This window comes from Lonchura striata, chromosome 28 (assembly GCF_046129695.1).
Source record: "Lonchura striata isolate bLonStr1 chromosome 28, bLonStr1.mat, whole genome shotgun sequence".
In the NCBI taxonomy this organism is placed as follows: domain Eukaryota; kingdom Metazoa; phylum Chordata; class Aves; order Passeriformes; family Estrildidae; genus Lonchura; species Lonchura striata.
In genome coordinates this window covers 5,626,607-5,653,083 of record NC_134630.1, presented here as the reverse complement: position 1 = coordinate 5,653,083, position 26,477 = coordinate 5,626,607, and the positions used below count along the sequence as shown (strand labels likewise).

The 26,477-nt window shown below is 52.2% G+C and overlaps 1 protein-coding gene across 1 annotated transcript in view; it reads right to left on the bottom strand.

Annotated features, from left to right (window-relative positions):
- Positions 1 to 26,477, bottom strand: part of PTPRS (protein tyrosine phosphatase receptor type S) — a 156,981-nt gene that overhangs the window by 82,612 nt on the left and 47,892 nt on the right. The window contains exon 2 of the mRNA XM_031507186.2: positions 18,336 to 18,503. Within this exon, the coding sequence (XP_031363046.1) occupies positions 18,336 to 18,423 (88 nt within the window). The 5' untranslated portion in view covers positions 18,424 to 18,503. The remainder of the gene's footprint in view (positions 1 to 18,335; positions 18,504 to 26,477) is intronic.

Here is a 26,477-nt window from a genome sequence, read left to right as displayed (position 1 = left end):
CTCCTTCCGTGCTCTAACCTGCTTTCCCCTCATCTAGTTAGTTTAAAATTTATTGAAATATTTAAATCACAAGGCCACAGCTGTGTTCAAATAAAATCACTCAGATCATAAAGTTGCCGTCTGTTTTCTTGAGAAAAGCAGAGCACGTGACTCTGAAATGTGTGTATTTATCCCTTCATACTCAAGAGGGTATAAAATAAGATGCAAACAGCCTCCCACAGGGCTCGACAGGAGGCCAAATGGTAGCTGGGGAGAAGCCTCCAGGGTCTTTTAGGGGTCGAAAGACAAAAGGAAGCCTTCTCCCCTTCCCTGCCTGGCATGGCCAGCAGTATATAAATAAAAGGCACTGAGCAAGCTCATGTGATGCAATCAAGCATTTGTTTCCATGCTGGAGGTAAATACAATTTGCTGGAGCTGTTTACGTCCCACCGAATGCTGTGTGTACAAAGCAGCGCATTTATAAATATCCAAATCTATATTTAGAGGTCAGAGTCTTCTTTGCAATGTTACAGCTAAAGGTTATCAAGCAAGTCCCACTGGAGGAGCTGGCACTGGGGGATCTGTCTTCCAGCTGAGAAAGGTAAAACCCAAAGTTTGCTCCAGGCTAAGATATAAATGCTCACTCTGCCCCTGACTTCCTTCCTGCCCTCACCTCCGCTCGATATCTGAAGAGTTTGCAGAAGTCAATTCTGAAGGTACAGCTAAAAACATCCAGGGCTTTTAAGAACACTTTATTGATGCAAGTTCATTTCCTAAAATAAAGCCCCTAATAAACCTTAATGTCACGTATACATTTAAATGGGTGCAGGCTGCATGATGAGAGCTCAGACGAGGAGAAAAACAAGGTTCTATTTCCGTCCTGAAGGAAGGGATGGTGCTCCAAAAACCACTGAATTTGGAGTCATTGCTCTCATCCCTTTTTGGGGGTCCTGTGGTGCCTCAGTGTGGGGTGATGGGGGAGCTGAGCAGTGTGTGCATGGGGCTTTTCCTGAGCTCCTGCAATTCCCAGCTGCCTACAAGGGACTCACCGTTAGACACGAGGAGCCAAACAAAAATCCTCACCACCCAACCTGTTAGATTTTACTGCTCACTTGAAAAAATGGCTGAGAATCAGAGCTAAATTGTTCATTTGAAAATTGCCCAAGCCTCTGGGCTGCAGATTTCATTCCTCCCTCCTCCTGCTCTCCACCTCTGCAGCCTCAATCACTGCAGCATTTGTCTCCAGCCCACGCCGAGCACTGAGCAGCTCTCTCCTCTTGGGGAGGAGAGAGCCAGGGCCACCACAGGCACAGTGCTGGTGGCCCAAGGTGATGGTGACCCTGTGGGCTGATGGTCCAAGGTGATGGTGACCCCGTGGGCTGATGATCCAAGGTGCCGGTGACCCTGTGGGCTGGTGGCTTAAGGTGCTGGTGACCCCGTGGGCTGGTGGCCCAACGTGATGGTGACCCCGTGGGCTGATGATCCAAGATGCTGGTGACCCCATGGGCTGATGATCCAAGGTGATGGTGACCCCAAGATGCTGGTGGCCCAAGGTCCTGGTGACCCCGTGGGCTGGTGGCCCAAGATGATTATGACCCCATGGACTGATGATCCAAGGTGATGGTGACCCCGTGGGCTGGTGGCCCAAGATGCTGGTGACCCCATGGGCTGATGATCCAAGGTGATGGTGACCCTGTGGGCTAGTGGCCCAAGATGCTGGTGACCCCATGGGCTGATGATCCAAGATGCTGGTGACCCCATGGGCTGATGATCCAAGGTGCTGGTGACCCTGTGGGCTGATGATCCAAGGTGCTGGTGACCCTGTGGGCTCATGATCCAAGGTGATGGTGACCCTGTGGGCTGGTGGCCCAAGGTGCTGGTGACCCAGGCTGCTGGGAATACAGGATGTTGGTGACCCAAAGCTTGGGTTTATCTCCACCATGCTGTGGGCTGGCTCAGCTTTGCCGTGCCAGGCCCAGCTCAAAGGGAGACACAAGGTGAGAGCTCAGCCTCCAGCTCTGCAAAGGGCTCTGGGAGCCTCCACAGGCAGGGACAAGGTGCCATGTGAAACCCTATCAGCCCACTCGGAGGTGTTTGTCCTCGTCTGCCAAGACTGCAGGACAGTGGCTTTAAAGAAAGAAATAAAAATCAAAGAAACGTTTTCCAGACAACATACTGACAGTCCAGGGGATTTTATATCACTTCACCAACCTTCCCTCAGATAGCTGAGAACAAGCCAGGTTTGGAAAGGCTGAGTCTGAGTTCCATCAGTCCAGCAGTCACAGAGATAATTTTCCTCCCTTTCTCTGCTTGCAAAGTAGAAAAACCCACTTTCTGTGCAGTATCAAAATAGGAACAGAAAAAAAAAATCTGGAGCTTAAAAGAATTTTCCTACTACAAGAGGCTTCCTGCAGGGTCTGGGTCTCCAGAGGGAAGGTTGAAAAGACTGGATGGCTGCTGTGTACCTGTGATCCTGTTCCACAGCTTAATGGAAAGCCATCAAGTCAAACCCAAGCTCTCACTCCTGCCCACTGCCTACGCACTTCCCAAAAGCAGCCAGCACCACGCTGGAGAGCTGCCATGGGCTGAGAGAGCAGATAGAGAGAGATCCCTCCTGTTCCTGTGCCCTGAGCTCCATGGGGACAGAGATCCCTCCTGTTCCTGTGCCCTGGGCTCCATGGGGACAGAGATCCCTCCTGTTCCTGTGCCCTGAGCACCACAGGACAGAGATCCCTCCTGGTTCCTGTGTCCTGGGCTCCTTGGGGACAGAGATCCCTCCTGTTCCTGTGTCCTGAGCTCCATGGGGACAGAGATCCCTCCTGTTCCTGTGCCCTGAGCACCACAGGACAGAGATCCCTCCTGTTCCTGTGCCCTGAGCACCACAGGACAGAGATCCCTCCTGGTTCCTGTGTCCTGGGCTCCTTGGGGACAGAGATCCCTCCTGTTTCTGTGCCCTGAGCACCACAGGACAGAGATCCCTCCTGGTTCCTGTGTCCTGGGCTCCTTGGGGACAGAGATCCCTCCTGGTTCCTGTGCCCTGAGCACCACAGGACAGAGATCCCACCTGGTTCCTGTGCCCTGAGCACCACAGGACAGAGATCCCTCCTGTTCCTGTGCCCTGAGCACCACAGGACAGAGATCCCTCCTGGTTCCTGTACCCTGAGCTCCATGGGGACAGAGATCCCTCCTGGTTCCTGTGTCCTGGGCTCCACCAACACACACACGTCTAGCCCCCAGCCTCACTCCGGCCACCCCTGACCTCTCTGGCCACCCCTGACCCCTCTGGCCACCCCTGACCACTCCTGCCCCAGCCCTGTGCTCACCCTCCCATCCCCACACACCGATCAGCTCCCGTGGGATTCCCTTCCCAAACCACAGCCTGGGGACCCACGGGGGGCACCTGCTCCAAAGGGACACGACACGCCAGGATTTGGGGATTCAGGTGAGAAGGGTGGGGGTCTTCTCCTCAGCCCCCAGCCCACAGGTGAGGGCTGCACAGCCAGGCAGTCCCTCACCAAACATAAAGATGCTGCTGCCTCCTCTCCCCTCTCCTCCTCCTCTCTTCCATGTGACACCAAAGCAGGAAAAGTTATTCAGTCATGTAAAAACCACCCAACATCTCCCTGCTGAGGATACACGGATGACACAACAGGCTGAGAGCTTTGCAGCAGAGGAGCTGGAGAGATGCAGGAGTGGGGAGAAGGAGGGGACATCTCAGTTTTTAAAGCCAGAGTCCCTCAGGAAGGGCTGCCACGGTGAATAGGCGGTGATGGACGAGCAGCGAGGGAGACAGCCCAGCCACCATATGTCTGTCTGAAACATCAAAAACCAGAGACAGGGAGAGGCATGGAGAACCCAGAGGTGGTTTGAGGGGTGGGAGAGAGGCAGGAGAACAAATGAGCTTCACATATCTGAGCTGACAGCTGATGGGAGCAGGGGAAGAAGAAGGAAGAGCCAGTTATGGACGTGCACCACGTCCCTGCCCTGCCCTCCCCACGCCTGGACAGAGCTGGCCGCTCTCCTGTGGCACCATGGGTGGGTTATGGAGCTGAGGCTCCCTGACACACCACAGGACAGGAGAAACTTCCTCCACAGCACCCCAGAACTGCTGCTGCCTCCTGAGCTTTGGGGCAGACTGAGGCAGGAAGCTGCTCCCACATGGATGGGGACGTGTTCCCTTCCACTCATCCTCCACATGGATGGGGACGTGTCCCCTTCCACTCACCCTCCACATGGATGGGGACGTGTCCCCTTCCACTCACTCTCCACATGGATGGGGACGTGTCCCCTTCCACTCACTCTCCACATGGATGTGGACGTGTCCCCTTCCACTCACTCTCCACATGGATGGGGACGTGTCCCCTTCCACTCACTCTCCACATGGATGGGGACGTGTCCCCTCCACTCACTCTCCACGTGGATGGGGATGTGTCCCCTCCACTCACTCTCCACATGGATGGGGACATGTTCCCTTCCACTCACTCTCCTCCTGGCCCCGCAGGTGTCAAGAACAGGCTGGAGGATGGTCCCTGACCATCAGTGGGTGTGACACTGTCCCTCTGTCCCCCAGGCTCTCCCTGAGCCCCATTCCAGCTCTCTCCCCTCACCTCCAGCCCCGCAGCAGGGAGCTGGCAGATTCCAAACCTCACCCGTGTGCTTCACACGCCCCCTGCTCCTGCCAGCCCCAGGAAAGCCCCTCAACAATGGGCTGCCAACAAACAAACCCACTTGTTTTCCACCTGGCCTCAGTGCAGAGCAGCAGGAGCCTGCCTGAAAGGGCCCCTCGCCCACAGCAGCAGCAATCCACGGGGACAAAAGAAAGGCAGCCACAAACACCTATTTTAGACGGGTTTTTTCCCCATTTTTGGAATGCCTGCTGGCAGCTCTGTGGAAGCCCATGCGCCCATCCTGCCGACCCACACCGGTCTCCAGCTCCTCCCTGGCTGGTGACTAACCCAAATTATCCCACCTGGGGAAGGAGCAGGCTCTCCACGGGCCCCCAGAGTGCCACAGGAGCTGAAGCTGCAGCAAGGGCACAGCAGAAAGGTTATTTTCCTGCTGCTTGGCTGCTTGGCAAGCTCCCCTGCCCACCCTGCTGCTCATTTTTCCCATTCCACCTCCGACAAACCCCGTGGTGCTGAGCCCCACATTCCCCATGGGGCTGCCCACCTGGGAGAGTGTCCATGCTACATGAGAGGCAGAGACAACTTCTATCCTGACTCAAAAACGTTCAGCAGAAGGAAAATCACCTTTTTTTGCACACACACACAGCCCCAGACGTGCAGCTCCACCTTGGAGAACAAAGGTTTAAAGTTGAGACCACAAAGCCACTCATGGGTAATATTATTTTGTTTTAAGTTGCACAACTCAGTGTGTTCTTCCAGGCTCCAGATCATTCCCATAATTGGGATTCTGGCTGACCTTGGGCTCGCCCTTCCTGCACCTCCAGCTGTCACACGTGGCGGGGAGGTGACAACCCTCATCTCTCACACCTGCCTGTCTGTCCTGGTCTAGACACCACACGCAGCTTGGAGCAGGGCACGGTCTGGGAACAGACCTGCTCGACACTCAGCACCCCGGGTGGCACCAGCACAGCTGCAGCCTTGGATGACTGAGAGGAAAACAAAATAACCACAAAAAGCCTCACCGAGAGAACTCAGAGACCTTCCCCCAAGAGGTGCTTCTTGGGGAAAGATAAAAATTGAAATTTTTCTGGAATTTCCCAATAATCAAGTCATGTCAGCTGGAATGAGACATCCTGTTATTTTCTCACTTCCTGCTAATTTCCAGAGCAACCTGGAGTAAATGTGATGGCCTTCCCACTGCTGTGCACAGGATTAAACCCACTTTTCTCCTCTTCCTCCTCCTCCTCCCTCTTCCCTTTGGTTTCTGGGCTGGAGCTTTCTGCTGTTCTAATGGAATTCCATCTCCCTTTTCCACAACTGCTGATGGAGTCCCAGTTGGAGAAGGAGCCCAAGGTGCTCCAGAGCCCCAGCCCTGGGCAGTTGTGCTTTCAGCTCCCGTGCAGGAAGGAGGGGTTGGGGTCCAGCCACGCTGCCAGGGTTTGTCTGCAGCTGCAGGGAGCAGTTTTACACACAGGCCTGCCTGTGCATGGAGATCCATGCACTGAGCTGGAGCTCGGGGATGGCAGAGTGGAGCAGCGAGGAGGAGCGGCTCTGTCAGCCCAGGAGATAAAATGGGGAGCAGAAGGTAGGAAGGATGGGAGAATCAGCGGGAATGAGAAGCCATCAGCAGGGAAAATGGCACAGAGTGGAGTTCTTGGGGCTGGCTGGGCCAGGAGTTGGACTTTGCTGATCCTTGTGGGCCCTTTCCAAGTCAGGCTATTCCACGATTCTGTGCAGGAGAACTGGAGCAGGCTGGGGAGGAGGGAGGTGTTCAGAGCCAGAGCAAGGAAGTGAAGATTAGATGGAGGAGACAAACCACAGAGCAGATGAAAACAAGAGAGAGCAGCCAAATTTGAGACAGATGGAGAGTGGGGAGCAAGGATGCGCTGTTTGGAACGGGGCTGTGTTCCACAGCAGCGGCGTTGGGGAGCGGGGGAGCTGCAGACAGGGGTACAGGCAGGGAACACAGCTCCAGAATTCACATTTTTCCTCAGGACAAGTGAGAAAGCTGCAAACTGTGAGAAGGAGTGGGGAGGAGTCTCTATGGAGACACTCCACAGGATTGAGGACACCCCTTGGTGAGGTCCTGCAGAGACTCTGGACCTCATGAAATCCAGGGGTTTACTGACAGATTTTGCACTTCTTCTTTCTGAGGGCTGTTTCTCAAATAAAATTAAAATGAGGGTTTTCTGACAGAACAAACAAACAGGGAGTGAATTATATTCCATTTCCCCGTCAATAACTTCTCCCCAACCCAGTCGTCTTATCATCATAAAAAGTCCATTAAGCAGTAATTGGGGAGGCAGGAGAAGGCAGGGCTGGTCCAGGGAACAGGAGCACGCTCGCTCCCCAACTGGCCTTTTCTGGGAAGGCAGACAGGATAATTATAGCCTTCAGATGGAGACTTCCTCTTACTGTCAGCAGCTCTTGGCTCCCTTCATAGAGATGGGACTGGCAAGGTTGGGCAGAGGAGGGTAAAAAAAGAAGACTGAGGATGTTTTTTTAGAAGTGAAATGCTTCCACCTGGCTATTCCCCTGCTGCTGAGCCATCAAAGCCCTTACCTGACTCAGAAAAGCTGGGTTAACACAGCATGCAGCCTGTTCCCCTGTGGGCGGGGGGAATGTCACCTGGAGGATCAGCCCCTCTCCTTTCCTGCAAGGCCCCAGAGGAGGAAGGACAGCAGTGAAGGATGGCACCAGCATGGGAATTACACACAGAAAATGGGTGAGGAAGATGAAGAATTAATTTAATGCACCTTTACTACACAAGTCCAACAGCCCCAGCCCCTGTGCCAGCTCCCTCCTCTCCCCTTGGCCAGGCTGAGGCAGCACATGCCATCCTCTCCATGAGGATGGTAATTTGGGGATCTGGCACATCCATACAGCCTTCAAGCTCCTTCAAGCAGAGCACTGGGATCCAGACCCTTTGGAAGGCAGGGACGAGCCTGCAGCACTGAGGCAGGAGGAGACTGAGGCTACCAAAAATCTGTTCCCACTTCTGACGTGCAAGGTGAGAAAAACCACGTTATCCTGCCTGCTGGAGGGGAAGCGTAATCCTTCCTTCTGCTCTGTTTAAACTGCTGTTTTCAGGCATGGGGCTGTTCCTTATCACATGGGAGCAGCAGCTGGGATGAAGTCATCCCGTTCTGACAGGACCCCTCCAGGCTACCACTGCACATCCCTGTGCATGGAAAGGATCCACCTCCCTCCATGGCAGAAAGGATGAGTCCCAGCACCTTGATACAGCCCAGGAGAACATTCTTCCAGCTGTGATTTATGCAAAGGGTCAGGGCACGTGCAGTGAGGCACACACAGGATGCAAACTGCTGGCTGGGACAGGACAGGGAGGTGTGTGGCCTTTCCACAAAGATCCTCCTGCCATGCCTCAGCTTCCCCACCTCCCTTCCCTCATCCCAGCAGCACAGCAGCTGCTGAATTCTGCTTCCACCCTCTCCTGGCACCGACCAACCCGAGGGCCAGGGGGTAACTTGGTGGGAATGCAGGTGGATCTCTGGCCAGGATCCTCCCTCCCCTGCTGGCACTACCAGGAGAAAGCTGCTGCTCGTGAGCAGCAGGAGCTGAAGGAGATGAGCACTGCTGTAATGGAGGATGGCAGCCAGGATTCACAGAATTCACAGAATCACTGGCTTGGAAGGGACCTTAAAGATCATCGAGTCCAACCCAGCCCTAACATCTCAACTCAACCCTGGCACCCAGAGCCACATCCAGGCTTTGTTAAACACATCCAGGGGTGGTGACTCCATCACCTCCCCATGAATTCCTGAAATTCTCTCAAATTCACAGAATTTACAGAATCACAGAATCCCCAGGTTGGAAGAGATCTTAAAAGATCGAGTCCAACCCAGCACCAACACCTCAACTGAACCCTGGCACCCAGTGCCACATCCAGGCTTTGTGGATCCAGGGATGGTGACTCCACCACCTCCCCGGGCAGCCATTGCAGAACTTTATCACCCTTTCTTGTAAAAAATTTCCTCCTAATATCCAACCTATATTTCCCTTGATCAGGAAGCTCCAGCCAGGACCCTGGGGGTACACGGGTGCTTTCCATCAGCTGGAACAGCATCTCATCCTAGATCTGTCCACAAGTGCCATAACAAGGCATAACAACCCAGAGCAGAGCCAGAGAGCCAAGGAGCTGTCCTGGCAACTTAATGAGGGCCCCTTGTCCATCAATGACAGCAATTCCAGGTTGTTAGCAAGCAGGAGCTTGAGGCAGGGAGCTCTGCCTGCCCTTGCCATATCGCTAAGACAGCTTCTCCTCCAGCCATGTCATCGATATTGGCATCCTGGAGCAGCCTGATTCACCACCCACCTAGAAAAGATCCAGCTAAAAAGGATTTGGCTCTTTGCTCAACCTCCACTGCTCTGTTCGAGTCACTAAAGAACCAGAGTCCACAGGGGACACCAGAACATGAAAAAACATTTCCTATGGGACAAGCCTGCAAGAAGCAAAAGCTTAACGAGCCCAGATCCAGCTCCCAGGGGGCAATGCCATCTTAATCCAGCCCAGCTGTGGTCCTGTGCCACTGCAAAGTGACAGCAGAGTCAGCAGCAAGGGGAAAACAAACTGCTACGAGCTCCTGCAGCTCGTGGTCCTGCTGAAGGAGCTCAGAGCTGGACCCCAAGGATGGGATCAGGGAGATCAGCTCTGTGTCCTGGTCAGTGACACCCCACAGAGCTCCGTGTCCTGGTCAGTGAGACCCCACAGAGCTCCATGCCCTGGTCAGTGAGACCCCACAGAGTTCTGCACACTGCAAACACCCAGCCAGACCCCAAGGATGGGATCAGGGAGATCAGCTCCATGGCCTGGTCAGTGAGACCCCACAGAGCTCCATGGCCTGGTCAGTGACACCCCACAGAGCTCTGCACACTGCAGGCACCCAGGGAAATGCAGCCCTGCATCACCAGCTCAGCAGGGGCTGCAGGGCTGCATGCACGAGGTGGTGACCCCAGCCAAAATCAGGCTGCTCACACGGGCACGTGGAGACCTTTTGGGGATGAAACCAGGCAAATAAAATATGTCTGATGAAGCTCTGCTCTCTTACTCTGTAAATAAAAGCTGTATTTCTTCCACTTACTGCTTCTTTCCTTCAGGCAAGAGAAGGAGACTCTGTCTACAGGAACAGGTGCAATTCCTGGAGCCCAGAATTCGGGGTGTTTTCAAAAGATCATTACACCATTCCTACCTGACCTCTGGTGAGAGACTTCAGCCCATATTTTTCATGGAACAAAAGGAGATTCTGGATATACAAGCTTGAAACACCTGGGTCTAAACAGCCTGTTATGAGCCTGCACTGCTTATTGAAACTGGGATGTCGAGGATCTTGGGACAGGAGATCTCAAAAATGAGAAACCAAGACCTTATAAAGCCATGACTAATGGATGAGCACAACTTCTAACAGTGGTGAACTTCAGCTCTTACCACACGAGTCATTACAATTTCTGTCTCTGAACCACACTACTCATCATTCACATTTGTACTGGGAACACAAAAGAATCCAAAAAAAAAGGAGACTTCAACAACAGCGCTGAGAACTGACAGCACTGGAAGTGTGATGAATTCAGCTTTGGGACACTTGAGACCCAGTGAGCCAGAAAAACAGTGCGAGATGTGAATGAGAGAGAAACAGAAACATGGAAAAGCAGCAGCTATGCCTTAAATTCTTCTATCAAAGACAGAAATTGAGGAAGGTGATTTTTTTCTGGAGTAGGACAATCCGTGTTCATGCTTGACACCTGTCAAGGGATGGCTTCTCACCAGAAGGATGTCCTGCAGCCCTTCCAGACACCAGGAAGAAGATCCCTCTCCCTTTCATAGCCTCAAGTGGCAGCTACTGGAATTAATTACAATTAGCAGATCCTAGGAGAAAAGGGGTATGGGATGAGTATCACAGTACTCATACAGGAAAAAAAAAAAAAAAACAAAAAAACCCACAAATGTCCTCAAAAGCAAGCAGATCCTCCCCAAACAGACAGACAAAGGAAAATGAGAGCTGGAGGATCTTCCTGGCTCCCTGGGAGATCACTGGAGCCAGTCTCAAGGTGATCTTTAAGAGCTGAACTGAAAAAAAACCTTACACCATCTTTTCAGAAATTCATCCGAACAAATCAAAGTCCAGGCTAAAGATTTGTAAGTGTTGGCACTCCTGGCAGCATGCTCAGACTAATTTATGAATAAATCCATGGATTCCAACAGAGGTGAGGAAGGATGAAGGCACAGTCAAATTAATTTGACTTTATTAATTAAAAAAACCACCAAGTTTCATCACCCCACCACTCTTTAGAGGTTGTGTGAGAGTGGGGGGAGCTATGCTCATTAATTATGCAAAAAATGCAAAACTATCATCCTCTGAATGAGTTTAAAATAAGGAAAAACCCTTTCAGAATGGGGAGAAATTACTCCCCAAGGCAGCTGAAATTTCTCTTGCAACTTCAAAGGACAATAAATTATTCAAATCACTCGCGCCACTCGCACGCTCTCTCACTCTCTCCCCTTCTCAATTTTATGCTCCTGAGTCAATTAAAGATTTGGAGGACTCAGAGAAACTTTGTAGAATGCTAAACCAGTTGCAGCTCCTTCTATTTATTTATTTTTTTTTTCCTTCTTTAAAGCTTTGCTTTTCCTCTTGGCCTCAAAAGGAAAGGGGAATGAGTCCGTGCGCTGCAGATGAAACGAGCAGCGATGGTTTTCGGCACGCTCGCGTGGAACGTTTCATGTCTGCAACCACCAGGATGGGACATGCTCAGGGTTCTGTGCAAGGATCCTGTGAAAGGAGGTCAGCCCAGAGTCCCTCCTGTCAACGCTTTAAATCATTCATCCCAGGATCCCCTCTCAAAGTCAAAGCAGCAGACATCCAAAATGTATTTGTATATATTTATACTGCTCTCTCCTGGTGCTGCTGGGGCCTGTGATCGCTGCCACATCCCGCAGCTCTCGCTGTCCCTGGGCTCTGCTGCCAAACCCCACAGTGACTTATGAAAAAAATATGGATATTGATCCAGTACCGATATCCAACTGTGACGGACAAAAACTCTCTAACAGTTAAAATTAAAAAGTGTGTGTTTATTGTGTGTGGGATCGCTCCCAAATGCACACCACACCTCTCAGGTGATTACAGAGCCCCTTTATCCATACAAGTGTTGAATACCCAAAATACAAATACATATTCATCATTTTGGTACCTCCCATTCCTCACTTCCTATGCTAATAATTTCAAAAGCCATTCAGCATGCGTGGTTTGTTCCTTGAAATGGGTCAGTGGACCCTTCCAAAAATGAGGAAGTCAATGAAGTCTTCCTCGTTCTGACCTTTCTACCTTTTCAATGCAAATATGACAAATGAACTCTTGGTAGAACTCCTATTCCTTGTCTTCAATTGGTTTCAGAACAGAGGAGCCCCACAATTGTCTTATGTTCCTAAAAGCTATTTGCCAGTTTGCGTATTCTTCATTATAAACCAGCTAACTAAACATTGTGCTGACAAGCAGTTATTAGTTACCTACTAACTCTTAACTTCATCAAGGCCTACTCATTTATTTTAAGTTTATTTTAATTAACGCTAGCAAGGCTTATCTCAGACTAAAATCTTAGCTCCTCTAAAATCTCTAAATTCCTTAAAATTTATGTCTCAGCAGGGCTGCTGGGGGTCTGCAGGAGCACAACCCAGGCTGCTGGAACCAAACCAGGGCTGGGGCTGATCAGGCTGGATAACAACGTGCTGAAAAAAGCAAATCCAGGCAAGCACAAGGAGGGTTGGGAAGGTGCAGACACAGAGTGAGGACGATCCCCACTCCCTGGCCTGCAGCCCTGCCTACCTCCTTGCACACAGCAGATGGTGTAAAACGTGACTATTTTCATGAACTTTTAACAATCCCCAAAAAATGGAAGGCAGCTGCAGCGCACAGAACATCACAGCTTTCTAAGGTGGGAACTGGGACCAATTATGTTGCGAGAGAACATCCTTGACTGGAGGGGAAGAGTGGCAGAGAGTAAATAAAACTGTTCTTGGGAGATTGTGTCTCACAGGCCAGCTCGAGCCCAGATTCCATCCCACGCATGGAGGAACGACATTCCTCTGGTCGGGCGTCCTTGAGAAACACTCCGCTTGCCTTCTAAGAATAATACTGGGCTTGCCAGGCCACAAAAAGGAGGAATCCCTCACAGATTGCCTTTAGTGACCCAGGAGATTCGTACTGAGCTGGTCTTGACACCAGCACAGAGAGCCTGCCAGGCAGAAGAAAAGCCAACGTGACCCAGGGTCTGGGAGAGGTTCCAGAAAGATCCCGTCCTTCCTGGCAGCAAGGGCAAGAAGTGCTGGTGTGAAAAGGACAACAAAGGGGAAGAGCCATAAAAGAAGAAGTCTTGGCTTTTTGGCAAAGCCTGACACAGAGGAACAGCCCCAGTTTTAGCATCCAGGTATGAAGAGAGACATTTCCTCCATCCCAATCCTCTGCAGGTGACATTTTCACACAAGCCACTTGTTTACACAACAAACAGATGCTCTTTTCCCCTAACTTAACCATCTAATGAAGCTGAGCAGAAAGAGCCTGTGGCTGGGAAAAGATCCTTCACCAGGAGACACCCATGGCTGGGTCCCAAACACCGTGGCTGCTGCTGTCCCCAGGTGCTCCTCAGCACAGATTAATCTAATGAGCACTCCCAGCGTGGGGCACAGCTGAGACCTGGGAAGTGACAGCCCCCTCTGCCCCCAAGGAAGCTCTTTCAACACATGATTTATTTCCTCTCTGGGTCCTACAGAAGACACAAACTTTCCAATTTGAGTTATCTTAAAAAAAAAAAAAAAAGGAAAAAAAAAAAGAGATACATCACTACATCCAGTCAGGCAAGGTTTAATTTAATCAGGCACTTAAACAAGGTGACACAGAAGCTTAATTCAGTGTCCTTGAGTGAGACAACAGCCAGTCCAGAACCCTCAGCAAGATCAGAGCTGGCACATGGAGAAGGCAGAGAAGGAAAGGGCAGTGCAGCAGCAAGGACAGGGAGGTGTCCCCTGCCTACAAAGGCACCAGGAACAGGAGCAGCAGGTGGATCTGGGCAGGGGAGCAGTGATCTCCACCTCTTCAGCATTCAGCTGCTGTTTCCTCTCTCAGACTCCACTCACTGCAGGGACAATGTGCAACTGCAAGTGAAAACTCCACCACAAAATCCACTCCAATCGACCACAAAACCTCCTCTGTGCTCCCACCTTAAATTGATAAATTCTGCTCCCACTCCAGCCCACCCCCAAGGAAGAAAAGCCTTTCTGCAGCATCTCCCTGGCACGAACAATCAGGGTCTGTGACCCAACCTGTGGGACAGCTCAGCCTCACCACACTGACACCTTCCCTCTCTTGGGGCAGCACTGCTGGGCTCTCCTGGATCCATCTCCAACACTTCCAACTGGAAGAGCTCTCCATTTCCTTCCCACTGATGTCAACTTAAGGTGTCTATCAAGTCCTAAGATGGAGCCTCCTTGATTTTTACTCCCATCTTACCTGACAACTGCTGTCTTGGCCAACAGCAGATCAAAGCTTGGGCCTCCAGAGCTAAAAGCTGTGAGCTGTGCAGCAGGGGCTAATCCTGTTGGGAGGGACAGTTCAGGAGAGGAGGCAGAAACACCTGGAAGTGGCGGGATCTGGATCTCAGAGAGCCAAGCTGTGCTGCCAACCACCAGCTCTCTCCCTGCTGCACAGAGCACAAACCTGCCATGCCACACACCTTCAACAAGGTCAGGAGAGGAGGCAGAAATGCCTGGAAGTGGTGGGATCTGGATCTCAGAGAGCCAAGCTGTGCTGCCAACCACCAGCTCCTGTCCCTGCTGCACAGAGCACAAACCTGCCATGCCACACCTTCAACAAGGCACCAGCTCCCCCAAACACAGCCTGAACATGGGCCTAGAGGAGCCCCATCACAGGTTTTCCATCATCTCCCTGAAGTCCCACGTGGTGCCAACCTGGCTGCTGCCTCTGCTGGCCCCAGGGATGCTCACAGAGCACGAGAGCCCCCCTCACATGCACCTCCCATGAATTACTGTGTTCTGCAAATTAATGATGGAGCAAGGGCAATTAAAAGGGAAGAAAGCCAGGGTAATGCATCATAAAAGGGGTTTTATTCTTTTATTTTGTCAATTGCAATTTAGATTTAATTATTTATGGTAATACTTCGGAGTGTGCTAGTAAGGGTTCTATACTGTGATTTATAAAAGGAAGGAAATGTAAGTAATAAGTAATGTTCCATGCCCTTAAATCTTTGCTGGGGTGGAGAGAGCCACGCACCAGCCTTCTGTGTATGCAAAGTGCCAATTAGCAAAGTGCTATTGTAAAACACAAAGGTTTAATCAATGAGAAAAATCCACTTGAAAACAGCGAGCATGCTGATTCCAGTCAGAAAAATGGCCACATTTCCATGCAGTAAATGGCTTTTTATGTGCAACTGAGGAGCACTTGGAGCAGGCACGTGGTTCCTTCGGGTGGCAGAGGAGGGCAGGGGGACCTGACCACTGCCCTTGGCCAAAAGCAGCTGTGCCCTGCACACCTGGGCAGGAACAGCTCCAGCTACAAGAGGCTGGCTCTGTGCACACACAGAATGAGATGTTTTAGGGTGCTCAGCACAGAGGTTTTATGGCTCAGGCTGGGTGTGTGAACAGGAAACAGGAGGTCCATCAGCAATTTGGGAGCTATTCCTCTCCCAGGACTCATCTCCAAGCCTCATCTGTCTCTGCTGCCTGGTTTCCTCTCAGCTCCAAGGGGCACATTTGGCTGTGCAGCTCCTGGGGAGGCCTCCCCTTAACTTCCTGCAGCCATGCCAATTCATGGTACTCACACAAACAGCAGAATCCTTAAGAAGAGGATAATACTTTCCATTTCATGACACCACTGAAAATAATCCTGGAATTAGTAATTTCCAGTTCCATGTCTGCCTTTGACCATATGGAAGAAACAAAGAAAATGTCCATATTCAACCAAAGAAAAAAGAGGAAGAACATGCCTGTGTCACACCTTCCAATTATTGTTCTCTTCAGCTTCCCAAGGAGGAACAGCAGGCAGAAAGTAGCGTGGTGCTTTGGATTTTTAATTTAAATGGCAGTTTCCTTTAAATAGAATGCTCCTGCCACAGAAAGATTTAAATCACTGCCTGAGATCAATTAGCCTCGGAAACAAGGGAAGTATTTTAATGGTCCTTTGATGGGAGAGGCCAGAGCTGCACTGGGAGAGGAGGCAAGTCCGGCTCAGCCCAGGCTCTGCTGCGCTGGGATCTGCTCCCTGCAAAGCTGGGAGGTGCTGCCCTCCAAAAGCCACAATCCCAGGGGTTTCCCATCTCCAGCGTGGGCTTCCCATGCCAGGAGGGGCAGCAGCAGCGTGTGCCCGGGGGGCTGGGGTGAATTAGGGCAGCAAACAGGGTCAGCGCCGCGGCCAAATGGAAGCTGGCCAAGGGATTACAGGAATGTGACAGAGCCCGGGGCCATCTGATGGGAGAGGACATTGTCAGAACAGCCACAGCTCCTCACACAGCCTCTGCAGCTGTGACACACAAAGCTGTTTGCTGTTTGCAGGGCTCACTGGGGAGCAGCACGGCCAGCTCGGGTGCTGCTGGTAGGAATGGGGTCGCCCAGGATTTAGGAGCCCCTCCAAGGAAGCATCAACTCACTGCCCACTCATCCTCACCAGGCTGAGAGCAACAAGCTGGCACCAGGGAGCATCCCCACGGGCACAGGAGGTGCTGGCATGCTCCACAGGTCAAGAGGAGAGACAACACCTGGCCAACATCTGCACAGAGAGCAGGTTAAGAGCAGCCCCATCCCAACAAGCTGCAAAGTTCCTGCACGGACATCAGTGAGGAGCCAGAAGGGAAAAAAGCACAAACCCTCACAGTTCAGGATCCAAGGACACTGCAGAACTACAGGAGAGAGAAACTTGGCTGCAAGCAGCAAGGTGTCTGCAGAGCAGTGACAGATTTCAGCAGGGCTCAGGCCACACCACTGGTCTGACCAGCACAGAATCCTGAGGGCACATTTCCCCAAGAGGCTCTGTAGCAGTCAGACAGCACATGGGATCTCCCAGCTCTGCTGGAATCTCTGAGCAAACCTCACCCCAAAGAGGAGGGACAGACAAGATGCTCGTTCCTTCCCAGGAAAATGAAAACCACAAGAGAACTGGAGAAGCCTTGATTCTGCCATGTCCCTGTCAGCATTCAGCACTCAGGCCTTGTTGTACACTCAAAATTCAAATGGACCAATTTTCACAGGCACTCAGGTATCACTGGGGATGAATCAGGGCTCTCCTTATGCAGAGAGGCTGTAGAGCTGCAGAACACCTGAGCTCTCCCTCCATGCCTGCAGAATTTTGCAAACTGATTTTGCCAGGCGTTGTTACAGTGGCAAGAACAAGACCCCGGAGCCCTGAGTCCAGATTTCCACTGATTCCCCACTCCTGACTCCACTGCACAAAGAGCCAGGAATGGAGAGTCCCAGTGCCCACTTTCACGAGCCAACAGAGCCACCCTGAGCCCACAAAGCAGCACCCACTGACTCTGGGTGCTCATAAAGACCCTGCTTAGCATCAGCTCCAAAGGATAAATCCTTGGGCAAAAGGCTCGTGGCAGCTCCAGTGCTGCTGCCCCTCCTGACAGCTCAGGCTGAAGCTGTGGGTCTCTTTCTGGACACCAGTGGTACCATCTGAGGTGCAGACTGACCCACAGCCAACACCTCACCCTACCATGACCCTCCTGGAGCCCAGCTCACTTGCCAGGCTTATGAAATGAAAAGGAACAAAACACAACATTATCTTTCTGCACATGAGTGTTTCTCTCTGCAAAGAGGGATTAAGCATGAACCCAGCAAAACTCAGAGAGAGGCAAGGGCAAACACATCCCCAGTTGCCTACTGCAGAGAGGACAGAGAGCAGAGCTCCAAAAACATCTCCCAGCAACAAAAGGTCGCGGATCCATTCAATCCCCGTCATCGTAATAAACCCTGATAACGAAGTGATTACGTGAAAAGCTGTCAAGGGCTATGCTGACCAGAGCAGCCCTCTCACCAGCTTCAAGCAGCTTTGCTGGGGAGGAAAAAACCTCATAATTCAATCAGCTTGGAAAAGTCTATTCCCCACTGATCCCAAGCGATCAGCCTTCATGTTGAAGGAACATTACATTCAAGTCGCTGAAGATTTTCACTTCTTTTTTTTTCTCCTTCTCCTTTTCATTTTCTAAAGCAGGAATTGAAAGGCAGCAAAGATAAAAACTGTGTTGAACTGGAACTGGTTCACTCAGGGGAAGCAGAAACATAATACTCTTTCTTGAAATGCTGTTTGGAATCCAGCCCCAGAAAGTAACCTGACAATGGTCACCAGTGTCTGACAGATCCTGAAAGGCAGGAGCAGGAGAGGACAATATGGGTGAGCTGGGTGGAGATGGGGTTGGGAGAAGGTGGGGTAAGGCTCTGGCAAGAGCTGTCAGGCACCTTCACTCCTTCTCCCCAGCTCTTTGGCAGCCTTGGGGGCAACCTGAAACTCAAAGCAGGCTGTGAGGACCCAGCTGCCCTGCATCCCTCTGGGGTGGGGCAGTGAACAATAGGAAGGCACTGGTGGAACATTAAGGACGTGGGGAAATGAAACACTCGATCAGCGTTTCGATCACTATTGAGCTTCACTTCTTGAATGATGAAAAGGAGAAGGCTGAAAAAAGGAGCAGGGGGACAGCAGAGTCACTCACTTTCAGCAAGGCAGTCCATCAGCAGCACGGAGAGGACGTTCACGAGGGAGACCAGCGAAGACATTCCAGGGCTGGGAAGGATCCTCATCCTCTGCAAAGGCCTTCGGCCCCAGCCGGGAAGGCTCCGGCTCAGCAGGACCTGCAGCGGCTGCCCAGCCTTGTCAGCACCTGTGGGGCACAAAGGGACAGCTCTGAGGGGCGGGCGGGTGGGCAGAGGACGGGCAGAGCCCGAGCGGCCGCGGCAGCGCACGGTCCCTGCAGGGACACGGGGACCTTCCCCGGGGTGGCACTGCGGGGTGGCACTGAGGGGTGGCACTGAGGGGTGGCACTGAGGGGTGGCACTGCGGGGTGGCACTGAGGGGTGGCACTGAGCACCCGCCTGGCTCCACGGGGTGAGCCCAGCTCTACGGGGTGAGCCCAGCCCCATATGGGCAGATCCCAGCTCCATGGGCAGATCCCAGCCCCACGAGCAAATCCCAGCCCCAAGGGCAGATCCCAGCCCCACAGGGTAAGCCCAGATCCATAGGGTGAGCCCAGCTCCATAGGGTGAGCCCAGCTCTATGGCGTGAGCCCAGCCCCATGGGGTGAGCCCAGATCCATGGGGTGAGCCCAGATCCATGGGGTGAGCCCAGCCCCATGGGCAGATCTCATCCCCATGGGCAGATCCCAACTCCATGGGCAGATCCCATCCCCATGGGCACATCCCAGCTCCAAGGGCAGATCCCAGCTCCAAGGGCAGATCCCAGCTCCATGGGCAGATCCCAGCCCCACAGGCAGATCCCAGCCCCACAGGCAGATCCCAGTTCCATGGGCAGATCCCAGACTCACGGGCAGATCCCAGCTCCATGGGCAGATCCCAGCTCCAAGGGCAGATCCCAGCTCCATGGGTAGATCCCATCTCCATGGGCAGACCCCAGCCCCACAGGCAGACCCCAGCCCCACAGGCAGATCCCAGCCCCAGTTTGAATTTTAACCCATTGTGTTCTGTCCCTCCCCAGCACAGGAGAGGCCGAGCAGCACCAAGCAGTGAGATGGGAAGGGATCAGGGCCCAAGGACCCTCGGAAAGGGCGATTTTTCCACAAAAGCACAGCATGAAGAAGCAAAGCTGAAGCCTCACGCATAAAAAACCGAGCAAGGAAGGAAACAAATCTCTCCCCCAAGAGGTCAGATGAAAGAGGAGATGCCTTTGCTGGGTCCCCTTTTGTCTGCTGAGGATCCGTGTGGTTCGAGGAGGGATCCTCCTGCCCAGGCAGGCAGTGATCCCCCAACACAGCAGCCCTGACCCTGAGCCAGGTGTCACTGTGGGTGTCCCAGAGCTCCTCCTGCACAGGAAACACACACTGGAAAGGCTCCAGCAAGGCTGAGGTTGCAGCAGCTACTCTGCACACCTGAGAGCCTCTGCCCCACTCGGTGCCTCAGTTTCCCCATTTGCACCACACAGAGGAACTGTGTTACTGAGCTACACAAAACTGGAAGAGAGAATACCTGGAGCAGGGGGTGCCACAGCTGATCCTGATGGACCAAGCAAACGCAGCCTCCACAGGAGGTGGGAGAGATTTTCTCCTGACCAGTTCTGCCCTGGACGTGGCAGAACGTGGCAGCAGGACAGAAGCAGCAGATCAGCAGGGCTGTGGCAGGGGAGATCCAGCTCAGCACCAGCCTGCTCCCCTCACCCTGCCAGCACATTTCCATGGAGACAACTCCTGGCTCCAAACAGAGCTCCCTGCTTACAGCTTTATCCTGATCCCTGTGCAAAGCTGGAATGGCATTAAGGCAGCTGAATTCTCCCCACCAGCCCAGTCCTGTGTGTCAATACTGCTTCCCTCAGTCACAGAGGTGAGATTTGCCCCAGAAGGGCTGAAAATAGAGTGAAAGCTGCAGCCACAACCCCCTCATAGGGTCGGCAGCTCAGAGGTTTCCCACCAGCCAGACTCTGAGCACGAGGATAATGGGCCAGAGCTGTGCAAGGATGCTCTCAGATCTGACAGATTCCTTCCCGCTATCGTTACTCCAATTAGAAATCAAACCCGGGGTTTATCACCTTTTGGAGGAAAGCCAGGTAGGAGATATTGTACAATGATCAAAGGCTTTGGAAGGACTAAGGGGATGGTGAGGCCGTTGAAGCTTTCTGACACACATCAGGGTGGGAGACTGTCAGGACAGGCAGTGTGAAGGGACATTTTAATCTTTTTCTGTCCCATTAACTCTCCAAGGTGTGCAGAATTAAAAGAAAAGCCAGGATAAACAAGAAATACATACTCAGCCCTAAAGAACAACTTTTCAGAGAGAAGCTTTGGACTTGCACTTTGAGGATTACAAAGCCTCTGCTGTGTGCTCTGTGCTAGCCCAGATCCACCGTGCTCACGAAAAACGAGCATAAATACTGAAACAAAAAAGAGGAAAAAACCTGAATCCTATCACTGGGAATCTCTTCAAATGTTTGTTCTAGACACATTTAGAGAAACACAGAGAGGCTCCAGCCAGCCCTAGCTTGGATTTGCAGGGTTCCAGGCCACAGAACAACACGTTGGGGTTTCTTTTGTTGCTGTCAGGGGCGAGCAGAGAGTGGGAACATGGTGAATAGCTGTGATGGGAACTGTTAATTAAACTGGGGATGTGGCATCCATGCCAGCCCAGCCAATGGAGCTGTGCTGCAGCTCCCTGGCTCTCCCTTCTCCCCCCTTGCAGCTCCCCATTCCCACCAGCCAGGCTGGTGTTGGAGAGAGCAAGAATACACCCAACTATTTTAGGTGCCTGTATTAAAATAAAATCCAACAAACCACGCCAGCTCAGCCACCATTTCAGAAACTCTTCTTTTTCTTTATCAGAGCACTATATCCACCCCCACCAGCACCAAAAATGCCACCAAACATCTCCTTGAGCCTTGTGTGCTCCCCAGACACAGCACCAGTCATCTTCCACAACGGAGAGCAGCCAAGAGCCTGCCCTGCTCCCTGCAAAATGTCCCCAAAATCCCCTCAGGATGGAGCTGAAGGCAGGGAAATGAATGTCAGGGAAATGTTGTGCCTCCTCCACACCCAGCATGGCTTTTCCTGCCATATAATGGGCTCTGATGGAGAAGGTCTGGAAAAGGGGATACAGCAACAGCTCCAAGATTAGAGGAGGAGATGCCAGAGGGTGACACTTCCACTCCGGTGCTAATGTGCTTCCCGAGCCCTTGATGGAGACAGAAAGTGCTGGCAGAGATATCAGGACATGTCAGCTTCAATCCAGCAACTCATCCTTCAGAGCAGGTACATCACTGCTGTCCCCCCCTGGATGTGGGATTTTCAGGAGAGCAGGATTGCACCCACCTGGCTCCCCTGTGGATGTGGAGGACAGGCTGGGGCAGGGTTTGCTCTGCTTCCTTGGCAGGGCCCTGGCAATAGGAGCAGACTCATCCCCTGCACAATTCCTGCCTCCAGCACAGGGGATGAGTCTGTTCTGAGCTCTGAGTCGCCCTGCTGGAACCCAGCTGCCACACAAGGGGTCTGAAAGCCAGTGGGAATTGTTCTGATGAAAGCTCAAACCCCAAGGGCTCTGTCACCCATCCTCTCCTCTCCTCGGGGCACAGCTTACCTTGTCTGTGCTCTCTGGAGCAGGTTTGCTCATCCCTGCCCATCTCTGAGCACCCAGCCAAGCTCCTTTCTGTGCTCTCTTACCTTGTCTGTGCTCTCTGGAGCAGGTTTGCTCACCCCTGCCCATCTCTGAGCACCCAGCCAAGCTCCTGGCACCAGCCAAGCCAACATAATGGCACTTTTCCTGTGCTGCTCCATGGACCTGCAAACCCTCACTAAATTCTCTGGCACAGGATCCCCTGCAACACAAGCAAACCACCTAATAGACCTCAATCCTTGCTAAAGAATGCAATTAAGTGAAGCCATGGCCCTCAGTGGGGTCAGATTTGTGCTAGATACGGTCACATTTCAGGAATAAGATTAATTCTTACAGTAAAAGAGCTCCTGTAAGACATTCATTCTTGTGTGCTGCCTAATCTCCAGCTCTAAGCAAGGCCATGTGTGCAGCTTGTAAGCACCGAGCACGGGGTCCTGGAGAGCATGATTAAAAATAGTAAAACTGAGAGGTGTTTGCAAGGAGCAGCTTCCCAGTGCAGCTCCTGCAGCTGGGAGCGAGCCAGGGAGCCAGGGGAGCGAGGCACAGAGGGTGAAATGCTCTGCAGCACCTACATTTCTTAAGAGCTTAAGTTCCCCTGGGAGTCAAAGGGACTTAACCTAAGCTGTTAAGATGCTTTTGAAGATTTTTCCCCCCCAGCAAGTCCCATTTCAGAGGGTGCTGGACACCTAACTCCCTTAAGCTGCTTTGGGTATGGAGGGGATACAGGAGGAGGGGTTTGGCTACCTTGGTGCTCACTGCTCAAAGAGGGAAATGCTGCTGAAAACCAATGTCTGCACAGTGACAGGCACTGGGGTGGGTCAGAACAAGGATTTTCACAGAAACACAGTGTGCTTTGGGTTGCAAGGGACATTAAAGATCATGTTGTTCCAACCTGTCAATGGCAGGGACACCTTCCTCTAGACCAAGCCTTGAACACTCCCAGGGATGGGGCATCCACAGCCTCTCTGGGCAACATTTTGCCATATGTTCCTTGTTCTTAGCCCCCACAGAGCTGGTAATTGAAACATTTGCTCTGTGTTTGAAAAAAATCCAGGAGGGAGGAACCATGCATTCATTTCAGATTCATTACAATATAACAACTTGGAAAAATAAATCACAAAAAAAAAATTTAAAAAAAAAAGCACTTGGGCTTTTTTTGTGTTTCACCTGCCTGTGAAAAGGAGAAGGGCGATTTTAAAGAAATTCTCTGCAAAAGGTTCCACTAGGATCTAGGAGATGATTAAATATCTTCATTTTCAGCAGCTGCTGTGGGAGAATTGCTCCCATTAGACACATCAATGGAAGCAAACACCTTGCAGGCAGAGGGCTGCACTGAGGGCTCTTCCTTCCAGCAGCACCAGCTTCGTTTGTGCTGCGTATTAACAGAAGTCAGTGGGTCACTTCATTTCCTCCCAGCAACCTCTTTAAAGAGAGAAAGAAAAGCTTTTAGCACAACCACCAGCTCATTTGTCACCTCCCCTGAGGAGGGCAGAGATGAAATTTGAATTCACTACCCCACAGCTCCAGCTTGCTCCTCTCCAACGCCCTGGCCTTGGCAAACTCAGCAGGGCTGGGACAGGGACCTGGCCCAGGAGCCCACCTGGGCACCTTCCCTTTGGTGCTGGGGAGCCCAGCACATCCCTCTGGCTGCCCTGGCTGGCTCCAGACCCTGGCACGAAGTCAAAATCACCTCTGGCTTTGGTTTTACCCGGTGGAAAAAGCTGCCAACTTTGTGTGAGGAATCACAAGCCACAAGGGTTTGAGTAGTGTGGTAGTTGGATTAACACAGAGTGAAAAAGTAGAATTTGGGGGTTTTTAGACTAAGATTCAGGGGGTGAAGATGGAGGGACTTGGGCGTGTCCTGACCTTTTTCTACTTCGTGCCCTCCATGTCTTGTCACCATGATGGTGACACTTTTCTATTGGTTTAAGGTAGACACACACTGTCCAACAAAAATGATAGATATTGGCACGTTATTGTAAACATGGCACAGGCAGTTTTTGGTATAAAATGTGAACACTGCCCTGAGGGCAGACAGAAGCCATGGCCGAGCTGCTGGATGAGCTCAGCAGGTCAGAGAAAGAATGTTCTAGATAAAAGAAAATTAACAACCTTGAGAAGCCAACCCTACACATTCCAGACTCCTTCTCTGGCTGCTTGGGCTGGGAAATGAGGATTTTTACACTGCTGGGGTTACCTCAATCTGCAGACCCCAAGAGGGAACCAGGAGATGCCAACGTGCAGAGCTGGCTCTGGAGCCCTGCACAGTCCACCCCATGGAGGTACAGGATGGTTTGGGCAGGAAAGGACCTCAGAGATGCCCTCGTTGCACCCCCGTTGCCACAGGAGGGATGCCCTCACTGGGCCAGGGTACCCAGGGCCCATCCAGCCTGGCCTGGAGCACTTCCAGGGATGGGGCAGCCACACTCAGGTTGCTTCAGGCGCCAAGCTCCAGCGCCTGTGCAGATCTCATAAGAGGCCTGATCCTGCCCAAAAAAAACCCAAGAAGGAGGTGATGGAGCATTTCCAAGTCAGTGCCTTCCACCCCAAAGCTGCTGGACACAGTTTCTCCTCTGGGCTTGAATGCAGCTCCCCAAGCCACTCCTGCAGGCAGGCCAGGGGTTTGGCAAACACAATTAGAGCAGGCAGCAGAGATCCTTCAGAGTGAAGCATGGCTGTTTATCTATCACGGAGTTACTTAGATCTTAAAAAAATATTTACAAGAAAGAGGCAGAGTATTATCTTCCATGGGGAAACAAACACAGATGGAGGAAAAAAAAAAGAGCTTTGATCAGGACTGTCTTGGTCCTATTCGCTGCTTTTCATCCCCACATCTCCAAGTGCTTTAATATGACAGTATTATCCCTTTTTACAATGTGGGAAACCAGAGGAAGCTGCACACTGAGACAGCTCGCTGTGTTTGCACGTACACACACACACACACACACACACACACACACAGAGCCTTTCTCTCTCTCTCCCTCTCCCTCTTTTTTATCCCTGTGGCATTTCTGGTCCTCCCATGTGAGTGAAGTGCCCAGCACAAGGAGCATTTCAGGGCACAGCCAAAATGTGTGTGTGTTCCAAGAGATGCTCCCTGCCCGGGGCTGTGACGGCACAGCGAGGGTTAAGCTGTGGTCACTGCAGGAGAAAGGAGCCAGGAGAGCTCGCGTTGGGCTGGGATGGTCAGGAGGAATTAATTTCCCCCTGCAGTGACAGCTGTGACAGGCAGTGATGTGTCAGGAACGTTCAGCAGGTGCAGCCCAGCACAGACAGGGCACAGAGGCGAGGAGGATGAGGAGGAGGAGGGGGAGGAAGCACAGCTCCCCTAGCCTGGCTGCACCCTGTTGGGGGCTGTGGCCACAACCCAGGGAGGACCCCAAAGTCACGATGGAGACAACACCAGAACCACCAGAAACCCCAGGAGCATCCTCCTGGACCAGTGCAGAGCAGGAGACGTGGCTTCTCTGCAGGGCTGGGCTCTCCTCTAGGATGCACAAAGGGAAGGATCTGACCCAGAATCCCAATCCCCCCCCCCGGCTCCCACACAAACACTCCCCATCCTTCAGCATTTCCCAGCAAACCATCCCAATCTCCGCCGAGCGCCTGACGGCATCAGAAACCGTCAACTAAATTGCCTTGTGGCTCGGGGTAATACTTCACGTTTCTTTTTCCCTGCCTCTGAGCTTTATTTATTTATTTAGGAAGTCATTCATCATTAGGCCCAGCTCAGCTGCCTGACAGACTGGGAGCTCCTTGGGGCATGGGCTGCATCCCGTCTCCGTGCTCGCACCGATAAATAACCACGTCCTGCAGCACCCCTGCCTCTGCCAGGGCCACCAACACCATCTTCTGACAGAGAGCAGTGCTAAAACCACCAGCAGCCCCTTCCCAAAACACCTGCACCCCAAGCCTGGCACCCAGGCTGATGGGTGGCACTACACACAACAGGGGGAAAAAAGATAAAATCTCAGCAAAGAGCCCAAAGAGCTGCTTTGGCTGCCCACACCAACAAAAGGGCAACAGCTTTTCTCATGTCTGGAGTCCAAGCTAAGGAAAAGCCTTTTTCTGAGATCAAATGCATGTTCAGATCAGCTCCACGTTCCTGGGGAGGAAAGACTGCCTGGCCTCACATCTCTGCGTGTCCAACTAAGAGCGTATGAGAAAACCACTCAGCAATGAGGAACTGGTGTTCTCCTGGCTTGCAGCACGGCACGAAGATGACCTGCACCAGGAAGAGCCCATCCAGATGGCAGCAGTCCCTCTGACCAGGCTAATCCCTCCAGCTTTGGCTTTCTGCTCCCTTCACACAGAAATTTGGATGCTGCTGCACCTTGCAACCTTCTCCAGCCTCCGAACAGCTCTGCCAGCTCTGCACAGGGACTCCCTTCATGTTCAGCACAGGGAATGGCAGCCCCCTCCTCCACCCCAAAACTCCTGGGCAAGCAGGGGGGCAAAGCCCATTCCTGGGGCTGGCACTGCTGCCCCTCACCAACAGGAGCTCACCTGCTGATAGACACCTGCCA